General features: G+C 39.9%; 1 protein-coding gene across 1 annotated transcript in view; it reads left to right on the top strand.

The window, feature by feature from the left end:
• The window catches only part of ADCY9 (adenylate cyclase 9), a 71,089-nt gene extending 48,882 nt beyond the window's left edge, over nt 1-22,207 (top strand). The window contains exons 2-10 of the mRNA XM_072417609.1: nt 3,324-3,514; nt 5,968-6,069; nt 6,638-6,858; nt 7,580-7,682; nt 9,396-9,604; nt 11,349-11,508; nt 12,861-13,009; nt 13,102-13,143; nt 14,372-22,207. Coding sequence (XP_072273710.1) covers nt 3,324-3,514; nt 5,968-6,069; nt 6,638-6,858; nt 7,580-7,682; nt 9,396-9,604; nt 11,349-11,508; nt 12,861-13,009; nt 13,102-13,143; nt 14,372-15,446 — 2,252 coding nt within the window. The 3' untranslated portion in view covers nt 15,447-22,207. The remainder of the gene's footprint in view (nt 1-3,323; nt 3,515-5,967; nt 6,070-6,637; nt 6,859-7,579; nt 7,683-9,395; nt 9,605-11,348; nt 11,509-12,860; nt 13,010-13,101; nt 13,144-14,371) is intronic.
• Nucleotides 22,208-23,880: the final 1,673 nt, after the last annotated feature.

The following is a 23,880-nucleotide window of genomic DNA, read 5'->3' as shown; positions in this document are numbered from 1 at the left end:
CTAAATGGCCAGAGAGGCACAAATTGCTGATTTCTCGAGGAGCCCCTGGCAAACTCTGGTAGAACCCTGGCTGAGAAACACTGGTCCAGGGCAATGATAGTGTGACCAGTGTTTAACAGCATGTGGTCAAAGTCAGTGGGGGGATTGTTGCTAAGAAGAATCTTGATGTGTTAAAAGGGTTAAAGAATGGCAGCCATCTTCTCGTTCTTCTCATCTTTTCCCTGACGTAGGCCACCGTGGGAGCGGATGACCACCATGGTTTAGCAAGGCCTTGCTTCTCTCCAGTGAATAAAATTCAGGGTCAAAAGGACTTGTTTCAGAATACTTTGGCCTATAATCTTGGCAATTACAATCATTTTCTGGTGAATTTTTATTTCTTTGCATGCATTTAAAAGATGAAAAATAGATGATACCACATAAAAATCCATTGAAAATGATTTTTTTCATGGTTATCCAAATATGACGGCATGATTGGACTTTTTCCTCGATCTGATCTGATCACAAGATATAGGAAGAGCAGAAGCTTTCCTTCCTAGAAATGTTCACATTGCAGTTCCTTATCATGGAGTATATTTATCTACAAGCTAACAAACGGGTAAGCTGCAATCGATCGCACAGATTGATCTAGCCTGCACTGAGTTTTTTTCAAGTATGGGAAAGGCGCCAAATGTAAAAATAAAATGTTCTTTATTGGGTTAGTGGGTATTATATCAAGAGTAATTTATTAACAGTGGAGTCAGTGGAACAAATCATTGTTCCTAGAAAGAACAACTGTTTTTATCTCATGTCACACGGAAGTATTTTGTGTTCCATTAGGGACAAAAAATTCTCATATTAACACAAGCATAATAACAGATTATCATGAGAATTTTAAGGCAATGTTAAGACCAATAAAATATTATTTGGCTGGGAAGTACAGGTTATGGCTAAACCCAATTTAAGGCATAGGATTTTCTACCCCCATTGGAACACCCTTGCACATAGAAGTGCATTAACATCACAGGTACTTCTCTTCCTCTTGTCCCACTTACCTTTCTGACCTGATAGTAAAATCCTCCCCTAACCGCTCTCTTCACTCCTCCAATGACCTACTACTGACTTCCTCACTCATAAACTCATCACAAGCATGGCTCCAAGATTTTTCTAGAGCTGCCCCGACTCTCTGGAATCTCTTCCTCATCCTATTCAGCTTGCTACTTTCTGTTCATTTAAAAGAGCGCTTAAAGCCCATCTTTTCACACTCGCCTACTCGTCTTCTTCTATTTCTTAACCCTAACTACTCCATAACCTCCCACCTATTGTGTGATAGTTCCTCCACCTCCTAGATTGTAAGCTCTTCTGGGCAGGGTCCTCTCCTCCTCCTGTGTCACTGTACCTGTCTGTTATTTGCAGTAAAGTAAACTGAGTGCAGACGTCAGCTGCAGATTTAGCCAACAGTGCGCCCTTATGCAGAACTGACCTGTCGCCCTTCCCTGCTGAACTGACTTAGGGCTCCTTTGGGGGCCCCTGTTGGCTAAGGAGGGACTGAGCTTTATGTATGTTTCATTGGTCAAAGCTTTTGTTATTCTTTTCAGCTAGTCTTGTGATCTAGACCTACCGAACAGCACTGCTAAAACTAGGACCTTTCTACAGGCTGCAGATAATCAGTCCCGAACCGGGACCCTACCCAGAGGGTAATTGGACTATGCAATAGTGATGGTACACAAAGAATTGTTCTCTTTCCTGCTCCAAGCAAATACACAGTATGTGTATAAAACAATAGAGCCTTGCCTGCTCCTACTCCATGTTAGGTTTTCAGAATACTTAAACATGCACTTTGCAGACTTGCAGGAAACCCAATAATCTATCAAACGGAACCTCCTGAAAGATGTCTGGGTTCTGATGCCATTCAGATATCAGGATTCTAGCCAAGATTTGGTCACTTGGATAACGGCCCTTGCACAAGGCATTGCTGTATTAGGAAATAATTCTGGGATTCACAACATTATCTAATGCTCCATGAAGATAGCTATTTCTCAACCTGACATGTGTGAGCACAGGCCTGAGTGTACTGTGCACACTAACTGCAACTTATCTATTCCCTGTGTAGATAATAAACAGGAGCACACTTCCCAACTGTCTTTTTTTTAACCCAAACCCTATCTAAAACAGCATCACTCGATTTATAGGTCTGTATAAATGAATGTACTATTCAAAGTGACACAGGGCTCCTTAGCGTTTTGTGATGTTCTATCATTGTTGCAGATTCATTGGTCCGTGCATCATCAATGGCTGTCTGTGGATCTTTGTGATGACTGGAATAATATATATATATACATAGATATTTAAATTCAAAATCATGACAGAGGATCTTCTATGGTTACTAAACTTCAAACAGGGATTCTCTCCGGAATTTTTCTTAATTTATAGAAGCAAAACCGGCCCTCCTGGAATTCTTTAATCTTGCCTTCTGGGGTGGGAGGTTAAATTAGAGTTAGGGATTAGCAGTTCTACTAAAAATAGCCAACCTTAAAATTTTAGAATTTGGCACAATATGACATATGAAGGAAGAGAAGGCAGAAGAACGGCTCTTTATGGCAACAACAGTAGTTTAAATAAATTGTATACAAGGTACAATTGGATGGCTAACCTAGCATTCTCAGACAGGTAGGTGGCTGGTAGACTCCACCACCTTTCATCTATCTTACAACTACCAACATTCAAGAGCATTATCTACATTTATTCAAACCTAGTTAAGTTCATCAAGTTCTCTACAATCTTATCTATCTAAGCTATCACAACAATCCTTATATCTCAAATATATTATTATGCTCTCCACTCCCCCCTGAAGAAGCCTTACAGCGAAACGCGTGGGAAACCGGAGATAATGTTTATCTTTGGCATTATGTCTATATTGAGATACGATTGTATGCATTCGGTTTGTATCCTTGGTATCATGCTGAGTTGAGCTTTGTATAGTTCAAGAACTTGGAATACAATTTATTTAAACTACTGCCATAAAGAGCAGTTCTTCTGTCTTTTCTTCCTTCTTCACATGTTATATATTCATAATGCTTGGCAACCTATTATGGTATAATAGACATGCTCATTGGGCTTCTACATACCCATATTGGTCATATATCACAAGCACCCTTTACTTACAACCATATACACCCCCCCCCCCCCCCGCCCCATATATATTTGTTTTTAACCATCAAAGTCTAAGAGCAGCTATATCAATTAGCTCAATTTCATATATATATAATATATACCTTTTATTTGTCAACAATGATTTACACATTTATAATTTGTGATTGTGAGTAGCGTTGCCTTGTTTTTTGTAGGCCTGAAGACCTACCTGATCTCAGGACGGAGGCCCCGGGTCCCAAGCTGCAGCTGTTCCCAGACTTTGCTTCCATTACAGGAGGGATCAGACCCTGAAAGTGGCTCACAGACTCCACAGGGTGTAGGGACCCTTCTTCCAGATAGTGCAAGCGATTCTCTTCTTCACTGTACACATATGGATAAACTAAAGGTGAGCGAGACTCTGCACTGAGAAATGTGACTTACATGAAGACGGCAGGTTGGTGGGTTAGGAAAAAAGGCTGGACCTTGCATGGGGAACCTAAAATATAAAGAAATATAAATATACTAAGAAAGATAATGGAGTTTAGACACAAAAAGCTTTAAATGAATTTTGCATCTAGCACTAGATCATAGAATAGTGCAATAGAATAGTGCATCTAGCACTAGATCATAGCTTAGACCCTAAACGGACTCAAAGTGACTTGCAAATCCATGTCTGGAGCTCCAAGCTGGTGGAAACAACTTCAGAGTCTCAGTTGCGATTTTTGAGGATGAATTACTCTATAGCCTGCAGCTACTGAGGTTATTATGGTCTAGTTATAAAGCACTTATATTAATGATTAATAATATGAACAAAAATGTGCCCTATAAAAGCAGCTAAGAGCTTGAATTGTTTGCAGAATAAGCAAACCTGTGTTCATTGTAAGAAGGAGCAGTAATACACAGCCACAGCGTAGCACTGCAAAGCATGAAACATGTTTTGAATATATATTGAGCAAATATTGCTGTCCTTTGTACATATATCATTACAATATAAGGTAAAACAAAAACAATCAAGATTTTAAGTAAAGTCAAAAATGGATTTAAGTTATCCATTCCAGGCCAGGAACTCAGGAGGTACTGAATGGTGAACTAGCATTACCAGAAGGAGAGCCTCCATATTTTCTAAGCACGAGTTGATTGAATTATTGGTAGAATGACATTGACACAGTGGAGCTTCACTGTTTGATATCACATGTTGTTATTGGAAGGCCCAATAAAATGCCCTATGATAAAAAGGATAGAAGGAGCTCTGAAAGTAATCGAAGATTTGCAATACAAGATTATTGGAAACTGAAGGAGTGCAGTTATATCAAAAAGTGTTCAATGTTAATTTATAAGTGTTTATGTAATACATGTTTGTAATACAGGTATGTATTACATGTTTATTAGCTGCTAAAAAACTTTGGCATGCCGACTGTGCACAAGTCCAGTAAGGGTTAATGGTTAATCTCAGCAGGATGCTAAGAGATTGTCCCCAGGATAAATCCCCTGCCACCCTCTTTCCTCATTAGCAGCAATTAATTACAGCACCCCCGGGCCCTTCGCCCCATGGGTGTGTGGAAGGAGTGCAGCCTTAATGAGGCTCACATTGAATCCCAATCTATTAATGTCCCCAGGCTGCCTGCAGAGAGTACGGCACAGCATACACGGACACACATCATATCCCTAACTTTAAGAACCTAAGCACATCAATGTCACATTTTTCCAAAAGCATCAGGGAGACCCCTGTAGTTCTTTTGTGTGTCCCTGTCGACGATTAGTGTGTTTTCAGTAGGTGTGCTTCTTGTGTCATTATTTTAATGTTTTACCCAAAGTGAATTTTAATCCTTTTTTAGCACAATTATTTTCATTGGCTTTTGATTTTTTTTATACCTAACATTAAAGCATTTTTTAGATGACTCATCAAAGATAACAGTTACAAACATAGAAAATACTGCTGAACAGTTTGAATCACTTTTAAATCTGGCAATGTACGTTACAATTATAATATACAGTCTCCTTTAGAGCTATCAACATGCATCTAGTACAAAGGGCTTGTCTCACTATTTACACGTTAGCCCTGATTCATTAAAGCTCTCTAGGAAGATAGACTATCATGGGAGAACTTGGGTGATCCAGCGAACCTGGAATGATCTGGTCCAGGATTAAAAACATTTACCAGATATTAGCAAATTATATTTTAAGAAATCCATTTCAGGTTTGCTGGATCACCCTAGTTCTCCCAGGAAAGTTTACCTTCTCCAGTCTTGGAGATTTATAATAAATCAGGAGCATTGTTTGGACTGTTAAGGCAGGCCTTCATAGTGTATGGTATTAGTGGATCTAATAAAGATTTTAGTGTAATAAGTTTAATAGTATCTTCAAATTGGCAATAACAATCTAGCTTACTAAAAGGTAGGGTGGTGCTTAGTTGACCCCCTGCTCATAGTCTTTTTTGGGAAACACAAAAGATAAAAAACCACAACCATCAAAGATTTGAATATGAGGATTTTGGAAAAGACTGAATACAAATCCATATTTGACAATGCATGGCTGGATCAGGTAAATGTGCTTTAATATCTGTAGGCACCTTTGGTTTATTAAATAAGACACCAACCAATGAAACAATGAGTTTTGATTGGTTGTTGTAGAAAACTGCACATAATTTCTCTTATACCTACTGATTAAAGCCATGAGATGAAAACATTTTAGTAGACCTAAAGCATTGCTATTTACATTACAAACCAGCCAAGCCTGGTTATCTTTTAGATGGTAATAGAGACAGTGAAAGTGATTTGGGAATGCACTGGCAGATTTATCCATTGATTATTGAGTTTATTTTATTTTATAATATTTTATGTTATTGTTGCCTGTTTTCAGAGCTGTCCAACATGTGGAGACCCAGGAAGTAGAGAGCTAGTAGAAGAAGTTGCTTCTGCAGCCAATGGGACACCAGATGAATGGAAAGGAGCAACCAATCGGGTAGGTCCAGTTAAAGGGTTAGTTCACCCACATTTTTGGTGTAACATTGGATTAAATAATTGTAGGCTTTTTATATCCTTCAGGAAGAAGGAAGAGAATTAGTAGAATAGCATAGCAGAAATTCTGGATAAAATCCCCTGTAATCAGGACATAACTATTCCCATTTCATTTGGAATCTCAATCACCTATATTGGAAAACAAGTAGTTCTAAAAAGATGAGTAAAATAATGTTGATATAACTGTGACAAATAGGGGAAGTTGGGAACTCCAGTGCCATCTGGAGTCTTACCTATTAGTATGGGTTACCTAGGTGTAACCCAAGAACATAATGAAATATCTTGCAGTTTACCATTTTTTTAAATGTGTTCTCTGCTCTGCCGGATCTTTCTTGTCCAAGGGTGAGGACACTAATTGTATTGTAACTATTAGGAGCAATGTTGTCACCCTAGGTCAGGAACTTTGTTAGGACTTCAGAACGTTTTATGCTGTTAGGCTTTACTTTGGATAAGCTTTCTATAAACTTTTAATATTGGCAAGGGTATCACATATTTGGGTTCCCTTCCCTCAGCCTTCAGCCATTGGTCGTCACTTAAAGACCCAGAATGGGCTCTTGAGCCCCCCTCCAGAGGACATCTTGAACAACAGCCAGGCCTCCCTGTACGAGATGCTTCAAGAAAAGGGTCGCTGGTGCGGGGTCAGTATGGATCAGTCTGCTCTGCTCCCCCTCCGTTTCAAAAACATCCGGGAGAAGACAGATGCCCACTTTGTGGAGGTCATTAAAGAGGACAGGTAACTGAAAATCTTTAGGAGATTTTTTTACAGTCTTTTTTTACAAGTCTTTTACAAGACTTGTGTCATTTAGAGCTTTCAATAAATAATCATTACAAGGTACAAAAACCCTGTAAATTACAGAGGTTTGTTATATGTATACAAAAGGTGAACACTAGACAGTTCATATTCATGTGTTGACTCGTGGGGGTATATAATAGAGCAGAATATACAGGTCTGGTCACTATACTTATATGCTGTGGGTAAAATTGCATGGCTACTCTGGTTTGCTCCCACATTACAAAACATGCAGTTAGGTTACTCGGCTTCCCCCCAAAATTGACCTTAGAATGTGTTAAAGACATATGACTATGGTGGGGACATTAAATTGTGAGACCCTTCGAGAGACAGCCAGTGACATGACTATAGACTTTGTAAAGCACTGCATAATATGTTGGTGCTATATAATTATTGGGTAATAATATTCTTAATAATAAGATAGGCAAAGTGTTTTTAAAGCATAATATAGTAATAAAACTAGATGCTGTAGACTTATAAAGACAGGTAAGCATTTAGAGTGGATACTTTATAGTAACTTTTAATAGGAGAAATGACTAAACAATACTTATATAGGAGCACTGGTCATTATACGCATGGGGATTAAAGAGTTAGATTGGTCAAGTCTTCATAAACTGTCAGATAGCATCAAAGCTTCCCTCCTTGACCTGTTCCTGTTTTCCAGCCTAATGAAAGATTACTTCTTCAAGCCGCCAATTAACCGCTTCAGCCTGAACTTTCAAGACAAGGAGCTGGAAAAGTCATATCGAGCCAGCTACCAGGAGGAGGTAATAATCCGTATTACACATTTATAATAGAGCAGCCAAAAATAGCCCACCGTCAATATTATTTACTCCCCAGTATATCTGGGCACCAAACTGAGTGTACATGTAGTTTATATGCACCAGACAGCCAGGGACTGCTGGGCAAAGTGCCAATAAGGAAAAAAAGGGACTAATACAGTATTTATTCAGCTATATATTACTTTAATATTACATGAGCTGATGTTATGTTAAAATGTATATACACCTTTGGTGCAGTTACATTTATATCAAAACTTCCCATGATTCCCATGGGGAAAGAAGTTAAAATTCTCCTTAGGACTTAATGAAGAGCGTGCAATAAAAGCCAACTTTAAGAAGCAGCTTTGCAATCTGGTGTGCCTTGTGTGGGTGAGATTAGTCATCCTTTTAAAAAGAAGAGGACCTCCTAAAATCTAAAATGTATAATGCCAGTCAATAGAAGTGAAACAAAAATGTGCAATTTTTTTAGATGCTTTACCCCAAAAATTACCTTTACTTAAGCTACGTACACACTTCCAGTGGTTCTCGGCTGATAATCTGCTCAGGGCCGATATCGGATGAGAATCTGAAGTGTGTACAGCGAGTGTCCTTCTTGGTCCAAACGACCGTCCTGGCGGATCCACGAATGATGCACGACGAACGATCGTAATGTAAGTGAAGGGGGAGAGCGCGCAGCGGGGTGCTGCTCCGTCGTTCTTCCCCTCCCCCCTGCATAGACCAGAAGGGTGCTGTATGTACAGCCCTTTTTCATGCATCATGCAATAATAGTCGTTGGAAGGGATTGTGAAAGATCCTTTCCAATTACTATTATTGCACGTGTGTATACAGCTTAAGTCACTGGTTTAAATTTAGTTTTTCCCTAACAATAGCTAGTGGTGACCCACCACAACAGCCTTGGCAGCGTCTAAGTGCCACCAATTATTTCCAACTATTTATTTGAAGGTAAAAACTGTTTTATAACTACTAATTGCTGTTCCAAATGGTAAAACAAAACTAAACAAGAAAACGTGAACATTTTATAATTTCAGGTTAGTAGAAAGGGAGGGTCTGGGGTACAAGAGGATGTAAAAGAAGGTAATATTTGTTATCAGTGACTGCAATCACCAAGGTTTGCATCAGTGGTAACAATAACCCCTCGGATTGGTGTAAAAAAAAAAACAAGATTGGTGGCACACATTATACTTTTGAAGCAGCATTGGTTTTCAGATGTATAGTACCTGCTTTAGAGAAGCTCCCTTTCTCCCACACTGATGCCTCAGCTCAACCACTCTGGTAAAAGCTGGCACTAATATTTATTATTGGATGGGAAATCACTGCACCCGACAGAGCTGGCAGTGAAGAAAGCAATGTGTTCCAGTTCAACAGCATTTAATAGCTGTTGTTTAACAGCTGTAATATGAAGTGATTGGTTATAGGTGTAGGGTTAGGATATTGTGTAAGTCAAATTGGGCTTTCCAGGCTCTTCTAATACCTTTTCTAGCTGAGATAAAGGAAACCTGAATGTACATTTTAATCCTCTGTATTGTAATGTAAATTTATCAAGGTGCCATGTAGGCAGATCTTGAATTTCTGGTATAGCAAATTCAACTGCAGAGTATCTCGGGGGTCTAAGACATTTGACTGACTTGCATTTACCCATTACTATAATGGTGGATTGACCCTTTATTAACGGTAACACTGCCTTCTATCTATCTGCAGGTAATGCGAATGGCTCCAGTAAAAACCTTCGCCAGTGCCACCTTCAGTTCTTTGTTGGATGTTCTCCTGTGCTTTTTCATCTTCCTCCTCCTCTCCATTGCTTGTTTCCTGAAGCCACCTACAGTCCCTACATCCCCAACTACACTGGTGCTCATTGTCCTTGTTGTCTGTGGCCTCATAGGGTTCCTTTCCTTACTTGTCTCCATCAGGTGAGTAAATAAAGCAGCAGATAATGTTATTAGAATCCAACTGGATTGGGATATTTATTCAAAATCAATTGGTTTTACCACTGGGAAAACATTAACATTTCTAACTACTAGGAGGATTGTCCATCACTTCCTTTCATGCTCATACAGGAAATGGAATGAGCAGTTGTTTCCTGCAAGACAAGGCAAAGACTGATTATTGTAATCTGGGTGCCATCCCTTAAAAATTACAAACCTAGAGTTCTTAATCCACTTATTTTGCAAGTAAATTAGATGGTTTATGACCAGGAACAGCCAATGAACTAGCATTTTAGAAGAAGGTCATCATTGGCAGCCCCTATCTATTTCTCTTGGGACAGGGTCTCTTTAAAATCAACTACATATAAAAGTAATAGTTAAAAGTTTTTTTTCTTGTAAAGCCCAACTAAACCACAGTTGAACACAGAAGGAATCTTTCAAAGGGCTCTATTTATAAATCAGGGCATCTGACATTCCCTGGTAGGAATCAGTTACTGCTTTTGAAACACATGGACCTGGAAGATTCCCAGGAGGTAATGTTTTAAGGAAAGTCAAATTCCCTGTTTTATAAATAGAGCTCACAGTGATTCAAAAACCTTTTATGTAGTGGTGCTTGACTGTAGCTGTGCACTTCTCCATGAAAATTTAGGACCTCTCCTGCTATTTAGTTTTCCTTTCAACAAGACTGGGGTCCAACATTTGCTGGCCTTCTCTGTGAACTACTAACTCCTATCCAGTTTTTATTGTATGTCAGAGATGCTGGGAAATGTTTTTTTTTTCTTCCTACTTTGGGTGTCACATACCTTTCATTGGTGTTGGCCTGAGGAAAAAATGCTCGTGCCCCCCTGCCTAGTTCCCAGTTTTAAAAGTAATTCCTCCCATTCCTTCACCCTCACATCTTCCTTTACTTTTACAATTTACAATCCCAGATCCTGGAATGCCAGAGGCAAGAAGGTAACAGGTAATAGTGAGTATTAATAGTGACTAATAGTGGGTATTTGGGTGGGAGGGAGATACTATTTTTGAAGGTGTCACTCTTTTGCAGAAATTTTAGAGAAAGTGTTTAGGAAAAAGATGTTAATATTTTTGGTCAGAATCCAAAAGAGCTCAAGGGAAAGTTATGTTTTGTCAATGCAAGTACTGACATTATTCCCTTCCCCAGCCTCTTATACTTACATTTTCTTGTCTCTTCCATGGCTTTGTTTGCAGTAATGCGATATGCCTAGTACTACCTAGTATGGGGGATATGTAACTTTCTTTTTTCTTTTCTTCTATTTTTTATTTTCTTTTTTATTTTCTTTCTATTCTTTTATTTTCTTCTTCCTTTTTTATTTTCTTTCTATTCTTTTTTCTGCCACATGAGAGCATGTGGCCAGTTACCTGACTCAAGTGTTAGGGTTAGAAAGTGATTAGACATGTCTAAACTCCAACCAGATGGAGCTTATCATAGAAGACACACACTCTACGAGAACAGGGAAGCAGGAGAGCAATTGGAGGATAAATATCAGTAGTCAGTGGGTGAGCAAATGAAACTGTTGTTTTGCCCTGCATGTGCACAGCACAGGTTCACTTTTTACAGAACTCTCTGATAAGCAATTGCTAGTTCCAGGTCTGTGACCCACCTGGGATGTGTATATTCGGAACCAACTCTCTGACCAATTCCTTTTCCACCAGTACTTTTCATTTCGTTAGTGTCCATATTATTAACATTCCTGTGTTCATTTTCCAGGATGGCCTTCTATCTGGAGGACATGTTCCTGTGTACCCGGCGTCTTCTGGAAATAATTTCTGGTTGGCTTCCTCGCCATATTATCGGCACCGTTCTCGTTTCCCTGCCCGCCACTGTCATCTTCTCCAACCTAACTGCAGACTTCTACAATGAAATACACGTACGAATTATAGGTGTATTGTTTTTGGATAAAGAGGGTCTGTCACTGGAGTCATTTCAGAAATTTATAGTAATATTTATAGATCTTTCATTATTACAATTGTATCTTATTATTTATTGGTCTATGGGCTGCAGAGAAGTATATGCCACTGAGAAAATCAGGTTAAACCAAATTCCCCTATTAACACTCCCAGTGAATCAAGTGTTCCTATGATCTTTTTCCAATGATTATACTGCTAATGATCTATTTTTATAATGGAATAATAGATTTTATCGAAAAGCATTGCTGTTTTAGGGCCTATTTACACATTTTCATTGTGGCCAAATATGTATTTGTTAACGTTTGCATTTTTTACCACCACAACAGTGGGCAATGTTTTTTTTTTTTTAATAGCTTGTTGCTTAAGTATTAGGAGAGTTTGTTTAATGTGTAGACACATTTAAAGTATCAGCACAACACATTGTGCCTAACGTGTTAACAAACAGTACATTGTAAAGGGTCCTTTAAAGCAGGGGTCCCCACCCCCCTGTCCCTAGTGGGCTGCGGCTCTGGTCGGTGCACCCCCTAGTACGGTCAGGAGAAAGACCCTGCTTGGGGTGCGCACCGACCAAAGCCGCAGACCATGTCTCCAGTACGCATTGCAGGGTCAGGGCGGTCGGTGGGTTGTGTAACCTTTGCAGACTCAGACCTGTTATGGGAGAGTGAGCGGGTTCTGGCATCATGACGCCACTCTGGGGGAAGTTTCTTCCCCTTTGACTGACACACTGCCGTGTTCGAGTCCATGCATTTAGTGGTCCACGAGCTCCAAAAGGTTTGGGACCACTGGTTTAAAGTGATAATACTACAGTGATAGAAAGGTCAGTATTGTAAATGTAAAATAAAGTTACCGACATTAAAAGACCCTCCACCACCAAACATAGATTCAATTAAAAAAATGTATTGTGTAATAATAATATGGTCCTCAGTTGTCTAAAATGCCATATTTTGAACTCCTTGCAATCGTCTTATGATCAGGCACAAGTCAGGCACTTGCTAGATTACTAGTCAGTTCCTGTTTCTGGGTAGGGCAAATTGAGCAATTGCCCATAGCTTCACCTTCCTTATGGTCCCAATTGACAGAATGGCAGGGAGCTGTGTATGTAGCCCCCCCCCCCCCCCCCCTACTTTGTATTTGTTCAAGGACTCATTCTGCCTAAAACCATTCTTGCTTCTAGTGACATTTCTTATTTCATCCTTTCTGAGAAAACAAAAAAAGAATTCCTATAAATCACAATGGACAATTACAGTTTTTGTTTCTTGTACTATGCTAGTATTGCCCCCTGGTGGTGACTTACTGTCTCTGCTCCCTACAGTACACAATGTTCCTGTGCTCTGCTCTGCTGATCCCCCTGGTCCAGTATTGTAACTTCTGCCAGCTGAGCTCCTGGCTGAGATCCTCCCTTGCTACAGTTACTGGAGCTGCTCTGCTTATTCTGCTGTATGTGCCACTGTTCCCCACAGGGTAAGTGAGGGGGATTTTTAAAAAATGAAGGCAGTTCAAAAATTACGTTTTCTTTCTACATGATTAACGTTGTCTTTTATATCACTTTCCAGGCCCGCAATAAATGAAGAGGTATATACTGCAACAAACTACAGGTACAGGACAAAAAAATAACAGCCATCATCTCAGGGGTGTTACTGTGTTACTTTATTTAAAAATTTGCTGTCACTGTCTAGCACAAAGTGGTAAAGTTACACTTTACCATGAAACTATGAAGGCTGCCATTGTTTGATGTCTGAAAATGGTAGTTGCAGTGTCATTAAGCTAAAGTTTGGGAAAAATTTATTTTGAAAATTATCCTTGCAGAGAACTTCCTCTGCATTGCATGGATTAAACACTTGTCTTAAAGAGGAACATAAAAAGCCTTATCAATTGCTCCTGCAGGCTTCCAAACAGCTGCATGACTGGTTGCCCAAAGCAGCTTCTATTCACTGCTCTGCCACCCATTATTATATATTGTATGTGAGGATGGCTTGAGAGAAGAGCAATGGCTGCTTGGGGGTTGGGGTCCAGGTACAATCCCTACATCATTACCTGGTTGGACAGTGTGCCCATAGAACCATTCTTATCAGTTTTTTTCCCAGAAAGGTGTATATTATATTCTCCTTGTCATGGTGATATGGACACACAAAGATCTAAACAGTCAAAAGACAATAACCCTTCTGGGCCAGTATTTCTCAACCAGAGTTTCATGGGGCATGAGGTTTCTAGGGGTTCCCTGAACAATGAGAAATTTGTAAATCTTAGGCTACGTACACACTTGCAATGCTTCGGCTATCATATATAATCGGCTCAAGGCCGATATCGAACGAGAATCTGGCGTGTGTACAGCACCCGTTGTCCATCATCCGAACGACCGTCCTGGTGGATCCACGGATGATGGGCGACAAATGATCGCAATGGAAGCAAGGGGGAGAGCACGCAGCAGGGTGCCGCTCCCTCGTTCTCCCGCTCCCCTCTCCATAGAGCAGAATGGTGCTGTATGTACAGCACTCGTGCATGCATCGTGCAGTCCTTAGTCGTTAGAAAGGATTGTGAAAGAACCTTTCCAAAGACAATTATTGCACGTGTGTACCCAGCTTTAAGTAAGTCTATCAGATACCAATTACCTTTTTGCTTATCTGTGGTAGCTTTCCCAGTGACTGGAAATGTAAGAGCCATTCTTTTAACTGACCGTGATACTGTGACCCGTGGGTATAGTAATTATAGAAGGGGTTCCCCCATGTTAAAAAGGTCAAGAAACATTGGTCTAGAATATTTATGGGTTGTTGCAGAAGCACTCTTTTTAATCCCATTCATAACATATTTTTATTTTATTTGTAGCTCTTCCTCTCCTTCTCCTGGCACTCTGAATCCTGACAATTTAAGCACAAAGACCTCCCAACTTGGACCTGAACTTGCTGTATCCTATTTTCTGCTTCTCCTTCTTGTGTGGTTCCTGAATCGAGAGTTTGAGGTCAGTTACCGTCTTCACTACCATGGAGACGTTGAGGCAGACCTGCACCGTACTAAGATCCAGAGTATGAGGGATCAGGCAGACTGGCTTCTCCGCAACATCATCCCATATCATGTAGCTGAGCAACTTAAGGTGTCCCAGAGCTACTCCAAGAACCACGATGATGCTGGAGTAATCTTCGCCAGCATTGTAAACTTTAGCGAATTTTATGAAGAAAATTATGAAGGTGGTAAGGAATGTTACAGAGTTTTAAATGAGCTAATTGGGGACTTTGATGAACTTCTTAGCAAGCCTCATTATTCATGCATTGAGAAGATCAAGACCATTGGCGCTACTTACATGGCCGCCTCTGGACTCAACCCATCTCAGTGCCAGGACAGCAGCCAACCTCACCGTCACCTACAGACACTCTTTGAGTTTGCCAAGGAAATGATGAGTGTGGTGGATGATTTCAATAACAATATGTTGTGGTTTAACTTCAAGCTCCGCATTGGGTTTAACCATGGTCCGCTGACAGCAGGAGTGATTGGGACCACCAAGTTGCTCTATGACATCTGGGGGGACACGGTGAACATTGCCAGCAGAATGGACACAACAGGAGTAGAATGCCGCATCCAGGCAAGTGAGGAAAGCTATAGGGTGTTGGTAAAAATGGGATATGAGTTTGATTACAGAGGGACTGTCAACGTCAAGGGAAAAGGACAGATGAAAACCTACCTATACCCAAAGTGTACAGACAATGGAGGCCTGGTGCCCCACCATCAGTTATCAATCTCTCCTGATATCCGGGTACAGGTGGATGGGAGCATAGGCCGCTCCCCCACAGATGAAATAAGTAGCCTGGTGACAGGAGGGAAAGGTGCAGCAGAGTCTGGTGGTGGGGAAACAGCACGAAAGCGGGAAAAGGCTGAGGACAGGGGCCGTGATGGAGGAGCACGGTGAGGCTGGTGGTGTTATAGAGAAGGACCAGGTAGTTTGTGGGGCCACCAGGAATGTAAGAGGCTGGCAGCCCAGCTGAGCACCTATGCTCTTCACTGTGCCAGCCTATAGACTTATTCATTGTGTTCCAAGAGCCACTGCATCATTCCACAACTCAGTCTTATGGTGGTGTGGCCTGATGGATATCTAAATATATGGCTCCTAATTCTCTTAGACACATGTTGGTGGGCTTCTAGTCATTTCTTCAGCATATTCTTCATATAATGAGTGGTGACATCACCATGACTTTATTTCACCCACTTGAAGAAGGCTGGGGCTCCACACTTGCTCACTGTATTGGGACAATTCTCTAAGCTGAGCTTAGTAGCCAAGGCTGGCTCAAAAATTTCCGGAATTACAGTAAGGGCAAACGTCTCGCTCCGTTGGGGTGCAGCCTCCAATCCGACGTTTGGTGAAAGAGTTGAGTCTCTTGGCACCATCTTTAGTGCAATGTATAAACACTCTTAAGTGGAGGCATACCACCTCCTCCTTCTAGATTACCTCTGGAGGGCTGCACAGACACTGGATGGACCATGTATTAGTGAGAAGAAATTTCTCTTGCCCCATCTCATGCCTCCTCTATCAACCTTCGTCAGCCATACTGAGGATTGAACTAAGTGCCTTCCGCTCTCTGGGTACTGCCTGCCCAGATGAGATGACAGTGACACCTTGCAACAATTCTCGCTAATACTTGCCAAAAGCATGCGCGGCTCTGGACTGCTGCCCACCCGTGACAAACAGCGGGGTGGAGTATTTTAACGAATGGGGAAAGAGGCAGTGAATTATCTCATTTTTATGTAACAGTGGACCCACCATCCATGCACCATGGAAGCAGCCATTTTGTAGGCCAAACCCATAATCAGTCTGTCATTTCCAACTTTGTGCCTCGTGCCTTTGTGATGTCACAGCTTCCTGAATATTGGCTTGACTCAGTAAATGGCTGCATCAGCTGGATGTGCATGGGTTACAGGTTCACTTGAAGACAAAGCGATTGTAGTGTGTTTTCATTAACACTTAAGCTGGCTACCACTTCCCATTAGGTGTGTTGCCTCCTACAAGATGAAAGTAGAACTTCAAAAGTATGTTTAAAAAATATGTGTATGGCCCAGTATTCCTTAAGGTCTTTAAAATACATTTTAACCCTTGTGTTTGCCATAGAAGAACAATATTATAAGGTACCTCTCCCACTAAAACATTATTTATGACCTCTCCTTTTATGATTACCAGGAGGAGGAGTGGCCATCTTGTTGTTAAGAGTGATCAAGCAACTGTTAAAGGGCAAATATCACTTTTTCCGTCAAATTCATACAAGCCACAGACATATCAGACTTTTCAGTGTGGAAGCCCAGTTTGAACTCTTTTAAGCCTGTAAACGCACACATGCCTGGATAGCTGACCAAAGAAATCAAAAAGACACTAAAGAAAAAAAAAGTACGAATAATGAACTGAATGTCACAGCGCAAGCTTAAAAAACATCTTTTAAACTGATATTTCCCCTTTAATAGCAGTATGCATACAAATGTAAAGATATGAAGGATTACATTCAATGTGTTATTACGGAAACAAAAGGGAAAAAATTCCCAAATGCATATGTATTTAAGTTGGTTTAATGTATGTGTGCAGTATCCCTTGAACTGCAAAAAAACACAAAATGATACCTGTGTACATACTTAAACATATGGAGCCAAATTTACATTTGGGGTGAAATGAACAGGTACTAAGGTTATTTATCATCCAATATGATGTGAGGGTATTCATTTTAGGTGTTGGATCAAAGTTCTCTTTTGTTACATGTTGGGCTCATTTTATGAGCATAGGAGATGAACTTAACAATTTAACCTATCAGTGCTATTGCCTGCCATAATATAAAGACAAACTGGAAGTGAGAGATTCATTTTTCAACATATATTAGAGTAGACCTAAACCCTAACAAGATCAGATGTAGGTCACTAAATAACCGTGTAGCAATAAACAGTTGCCTTGTGTAATTTCATAAAATACTGTACAGCCGATTTCAGTCACTTCCTGCCTACATAGATTTGCTCCAATGTCGGCTGCACATCATTTCATCTTTTATTTGGACAATGGTGGACCACATCTGCACATCCGCACATGTGTAGACATGGCTGCTTGTAGTCTCAATCAGGTCGGCACATGAAAGTGGTGACAAATTGCGAGTAATGGGATAGTTGCCACTGTATAAAAGCAAGTACCAGAACAAGGGTCTGTTTGGCAAGTTATGGGATAGTTGCCATTGTAAAGAGGAAAGAACCTGAACAGGAGTCTGCATGGCAAGTTATGGGATAGTTGCCATTATATATCAGAAAGTACCTGAGCGAGGGTCTGTGTGGAAAGTTACAGTATAGTTGCCATTGTATACAATAAAGTACCCGAACATGAGTCTGTGTAGCAAGTTATGGGACCGTTGCCACTGTATAGAAGAAAGTACCTGAATAAGGGTCTGCGTGGCAAGATATGGGATAGTTGCCACTGTATGGAAAAAACGTACCTGATCAAAGGTCTTCATGGCAAAGATAACCAAGTATTTTACTGATAAACGTGGTGTGCCAAGTTTTAAAGTTGAACTTTCAAACATTCAAAAAAGGTTATATGAGATTTTATGAGGTTATATGAGTGATCAGGTTTAGATCTACTTTAATGCCGTCTAAATGGCAGCCTGCACAATGTTGACAGGTTCACTAAATACAATTGAATGATGGAAGACAAGAAGCACAAAAAGCCTTATCTCCTGTCAGGAGCACTTTTCATAAGTTTCCACATTCTGGTTACAAAGCCTAACAGTTTGAAGATATTCCTGAAGCCTTGTATACACGCTAGATGAACATTCATGATCATCTTGAGATAAAACGTAGAGTTAGTTCAGCTGTCCTAGCTGTCGTTTTGCGATTTGTCATAGCGCTATTGACAGTTATTGTTTACTATGGGAAGGACACGCTTCTCGCTTGTCCTCCCAGCTTCCTTACCCATAGCACAGAACAGTGCATATGTATAGCACTCATTCATTCTACTATAGCTTGAAGTGATCAATATTGATCATTTTCGGTGACAATTGTTGAACGTCTGTACATAGCTTTGGTGTGTTCAGAGTAGGTTTATTCATGCACCTGGGAGAAACGCAAAAGAATATGAATGTAAAATGGTGTAGCTCCCTCACTTTGTCTTAGGTAGGTGATATTTGGGTCACATTGATGGATTTGAGAAAGTAAGGAGATCTCAAATATTTTTTTTCTTTTTTTAAATCCTTAACCAAGACATGTTATCTTTACACAAATTGTCCTTATGTGGTTATGAACCTTTATTGTGTTGTCTAGTTCTGCCTCCTAAAAATCAAGGCAGGTTAGTCATATTGGGGTAGAAGTTCACATTGAAGTTCTCCTCATTGATGGGCATATTGGTAGAAATAAAAAGATAAGAGTATACATTTGTTGGATTAATATATATAGCCCTGCAAGTCTTTTCAAAGATACAATCAAAGTACACATGAGCTGTAGGACCATGTCAAGGGTGATGTGACCAAAGTAGGTTTATTGGGACAAAAAGCCTGCAAGACCTTCTTTAAGCCTGGACCTGTTCACAGGATCCATTTTCATGTGGTGATGCACATTCATTTTACTGCATGAAGATACATTACAAGCAGAAGTCCCTTTCATTCCTATGTGGCTAGTGCACTGCAGCTTACTTCATTTCCATAACACATAAGGCATATTTGACTCATGTAGACCCTTTGCTACAAAAAGACAGAAACAGCTTTGTTCATTTTAAAAATGTTTGCACCACAAAAAACACCACTTCTAAAATCTTTAATGAAGCAGAAACAAATAGTGTTTACAAATGCAAAAATATAAGCCTAAAAGGTGTTAAAAATGCAAATGATGTCAAGTGCATAGGTATAAAAAGGGACTCAGACCTTCAACTGCAGACCACACCAGGGACAGTATGAGGAGCACATCATAAGGATATGTAAGTGTTAATATTAAAGTACAACCTTTATAGTGGAGAAGAATCACATATGGACCTGATTTTTTAAACCTCTAAAAAAATAGACTATCATAGCTGAACCTAGATGATCCGGCAAATCTAGAGTGGATCTGCTCCAGGATTAAAAACATTTGCAGAATGGATTTTAAGAAATCCATTCCAGGTTTACTGGATCATCCAGGTTCACTTTCTCCAGTCTTGGATACCTTTAATTATCAAGCCACATCTGTTCATTTTCCCCACCATTGGGAATATTTACTTAACTTTCTGTCCTGGTGATACCATGTGGAGTTTTGAGGCACTAGGTATCACTGGATGTTCACTGTGCACTGTCCTCTACAAGTCACAGACAGAACTTGGTAGGGGTGCTAACCTTTTCTATCTCTATCCAAAATTGAAAAAAACACCTTGGATTAGACTGGGCTTTAGAAATCATACACAGAAGTTGGCAATAATACATTTAGGTGGCACTAAAAGCAAGTTTTCCAACATTAGGTACTTCCGCAGTACTCTAAAAGCAGGGGGCAGAAATATACAGGACAACAAGGTCCTGTTTGATGGACTCTTTACATAGGATCTGCTTATCTCCATATACCAATCAATGAGCATACAAAAACAACTTAGAGAGTGAACCGTAGGTCAGAATGGAGTCAACTGCAGCTCAATTTGTCAGATGTGATTGGTTCTTTAGATGGTGATCTAAATCCAGGCATTGGCACTCAGTGATTGTCCAGGCTCTGTGGAACTACAAATCCCAACAAGCAAAAATCTACAGTTTGCTATGGACAATATTACCAAATGGTAAATTTGGCTCTAAACATTTATTGAGTGAAAATGAGTGTATATGGGGGTGTGTGCATATAGATGTACATGTATATTATAATGTATATTTATATATTGCTCATGCAAACTTCCTTTCATCACTCAGAGGGTTACATCAAGAAGTCAGCAGTGGTTTTAGACACCTCCTATTCCAGTCTAAACTTAAATTAAGTACATAATGCAAAGAAAGCAGTGCTGGTAAAATAATATAATTTAAACTAAGCACATTTGTACAAGTATAATGTAAAATAATAGTAAAGGAAGTTTGTACTTGTTGTTAGTTTTTGGCTAACATTTTGGTGTAAGGGTAAGGTAGTAGTCATGTACCAGCAATAAAACTCAACCCAACCTATAAACCTACGCCTTAAAATGCTGCAACAATAAATATATAAAATAAAATCCTCCTTGCAAAGGAGACATTAAATAATCACCTGCTTCCAGCACCACCAATCTCTGCTATAAGGAAGTGAAACCATCAAGTTGGGAATGTGAAGAATCCAACACCACCTGGCATGTCGGGTGCCTGGTCTCCTGCCATGGTCCAGTTGAACTGGTCTAAACATTCTTTTATTTTTTAAGGACTCCTTTGTGTTTAAGTTCCGGGGTCTGCATGTCTACTCTGTGGGGTCCTACTCATCTTACCATTTTTTTTAAGTACAGAGAAAGGAACAAATGGAGCTGAAACACACAAAATTAGGCAAGAACACATAGATGAAAAAGGACAGGGATTCTGGCAGGAATACCTTGGTGTTTAAGTATTTAGAAAATAGAAAACACTTGGTACAGACCACACATCACCCTACTAATAAATGTAATGTCATACTGTATTTAGCTGGACTGAACCTTTAAAGCTGTACCTAACTCCAAAAATGAAGTTATACTTGGCATGGTCCTTTTATCTTTACAAGCATCTCCGTGTTTTCAGTGGAAAAGAGACTAATATATGTAGATATCAAGAACAATGGTTTCTGTCCATTTTTATGTACTGCCCTATTCATTGTAATGAATGGGTTCAGTGTCACAATGGAGAGCCATGTAGGTAGCATTTTTTTGTGTGAACAAGACTTTGGTTAGGATTTTTTGTAAGTGTATACCCTTCTACACCAAGTAACTGGAGGAGATTACCAAACAGAGGGCCAGATGAATCTTCACCCCAAGGTGCTTTTCCAATCCCTAGGTATAAAACAACCTCGAAAAGGTCCACCTATACATTGGTGTTCACATAATAAACAGAAGGATTGTTTCCTTTAAAACATTGTAAGTCCATTTGTTTGTCCATTTCCTACTTACATGTTATCTGTAAACACCTACTGACACTTTAAAGTCATTGCACTTCGAACCTTAACCGTTCTATGGGAACCTGCAATCAGCGATGTACTTAAACTGTAATATTTGTTTGCATTATAAATTTTGTAGCATTGTTGCTTTTCAATGGAACAGGGATACTTGACCATCTTCGTGAATGTTTGATGTAACCCTTTATGAGTGATGCAAAGTTGTTTTTTTTATATATCGAAGGTTGGAGTTCCTGTTGCACTTGGCTTTGAATGCATGTGCTGCACATATTTATATTTTAGTATATACATATACAGCATATTGACATACTCCCACATATACATATGTTTGTTTATTTATTTACCTGTACATAATACACTGATATAGATCAGCTCTCTGTATATATGTGTAGATTTCTATGTACACAGGTGAATAGTATTTGCTCTGAGGAGACTGTAGCGCCTGGATAGAAGGACATCTGTCGGTTCCCTGTGACTACGTCCCTAGGTCTATTATTCCCCCCACCCTCTGTATGCTCAGACCATTGCCGTGACCCCACCTTCCTGCTGCGCGATATATGCTGTTCTGCAGAACAACCTGCAAAGCCAAAATAAATGCATTGAATATTCTGAAGTGTGTGCTGTGTACTTTATATGGTGTGGGATATGGGCGGAAGGGCCTGGGTACATTATTACTGAAGAAAGAACACAATAGGCCTGATCCTGATATGACGTTCTAGAAAACCAATTCCGGTTTTGTACTCAAAACGTAGGACTAAAATTGGCATTGTAAACTAAGGTAAACTTAGTATTTCTTCTTTCATCACTTGTGAACATCATTATACAGAGCTCATTTTTCATATGAGGATATAGAGCTCTCCTCCTCCAGGTCACACAGGTTTACTCTGCAGGCAGAGGTACAAGCACAACCTATTTCAAATGACAGCTACTGGGTCCCTAAACACAAAACATTCCTTTACGTTTTTAAATACAAAGTAAAAAAGTTTTATTTTCTCCCAAAAGATTTGCTACATCATTATTACTTCTAAGAACATAATCCTTTTAAAAGCTAATTATATGAAAATGTTAAAGTGATTTGTTATTACTTTCCCTGTTAGCCTGCATTTAGATGTATTTCACACTCAACTATTGCTGTGTCTTTGATGTACAGAGAGCAGGAGATAAGCTTACAATTGCTAAGCAAACAAACCAGGAATACTCTGCCAGATAAACAGACAGTAAGCAACAAAATGTCTTGTTTCGTGTATAGCTCTCCCTGCGAACAGGAATTAACCTAATAATGCATGGTACATGCCAGATCACCTTGGGCCAAAAGCAGGTAGGATACCTATATTGGCACTACAGAGTTGTGAGACAGGTTTTATTGCATGATATGCCAGCTTGTAATTCTACTTTCTTTAAGGACAGGATAACATATTGGCGTTGACTTATTGGGTGGAGAGACAGTAGCTATTGGAGAAGGTTTTTTAGCTTATCCAATGGCCTGTCAACCTGGCAAACCTCATCTAGTGGACCCTGTCATTACTTCATAACACTATGGGGTCCTATAGACTTTATGGGGTCTATTATAAAGCAGTCAATATGACATTCACTAGACCTTCTTTGGTAGAGAATCTTTCAGGTCTGTGTGTTTTCAGTAGCCTTGATTTATTTTCCAATAGTGAACGTGAATATTCACTGATTTATTAATAGACCTCTTAAGATACTCCATATACAGCTAAAACCCCCTATGTTAGTCATTTATTGTCCTTAGGTAATGAACAAATCAGGACATAAACCATAACATGCTAACATAAAATATTATACCCCTATAAGTCAGCCATTTATGGCGATTTTTACAGAACATCAAACCAAAGGATTTCCCTTCATACAGAGGCCAGGAGTCAGATTGTCATCTGCTGCACTGTATAGAGAGGGAGGATTTAATGTGTGCACGCTAAGTTACTCATTCTGTTCTAGTCTATTGAATTGGCATAGACAGATGGTGTCTTGCAGCTGTAAAGTCTGAAGGCCGGTAACAATGGGAGCCCTGGGGGAGTACCCCAAATACTGGCTACAGAAGGGAATAAGACATAAAGACAGCGGCCGCCCAGAAGTGGGCATCTGCGTGCAGACCATGCCAATACAAACTATCAACTTAACTTGTGTTTCATTTTCCTGTCAGTTTGGTGTCAAGCGATCGCAATAAATGACGGTTCTGGTCAGCTCCCCAGTGAGCCTGGGCTTGGAAAGTTACCTGTGATTAATGTAACTGCTGCAGCAAAGTTCTTTGCACCCCCTGA

Source organism: Pyxicephalus adspersus, chromosome 7 (assembly GCF_032062135.1).
Source record: "Pyxicephalus adspersus chromosome 7, UCB_Pads_2.0, whole genome shotgun sequence".
NCBI lineage: Eukaryota > Metazoa > Chordata > Amphibia > Anura > Pyxicephalidae > Pyxicephalus > Pyxicephalus adspersus.
Note: the sequence above shows the minus strand (reverse complement) of the source record. Positions and strands in the feature narration are given on the sequence as shown.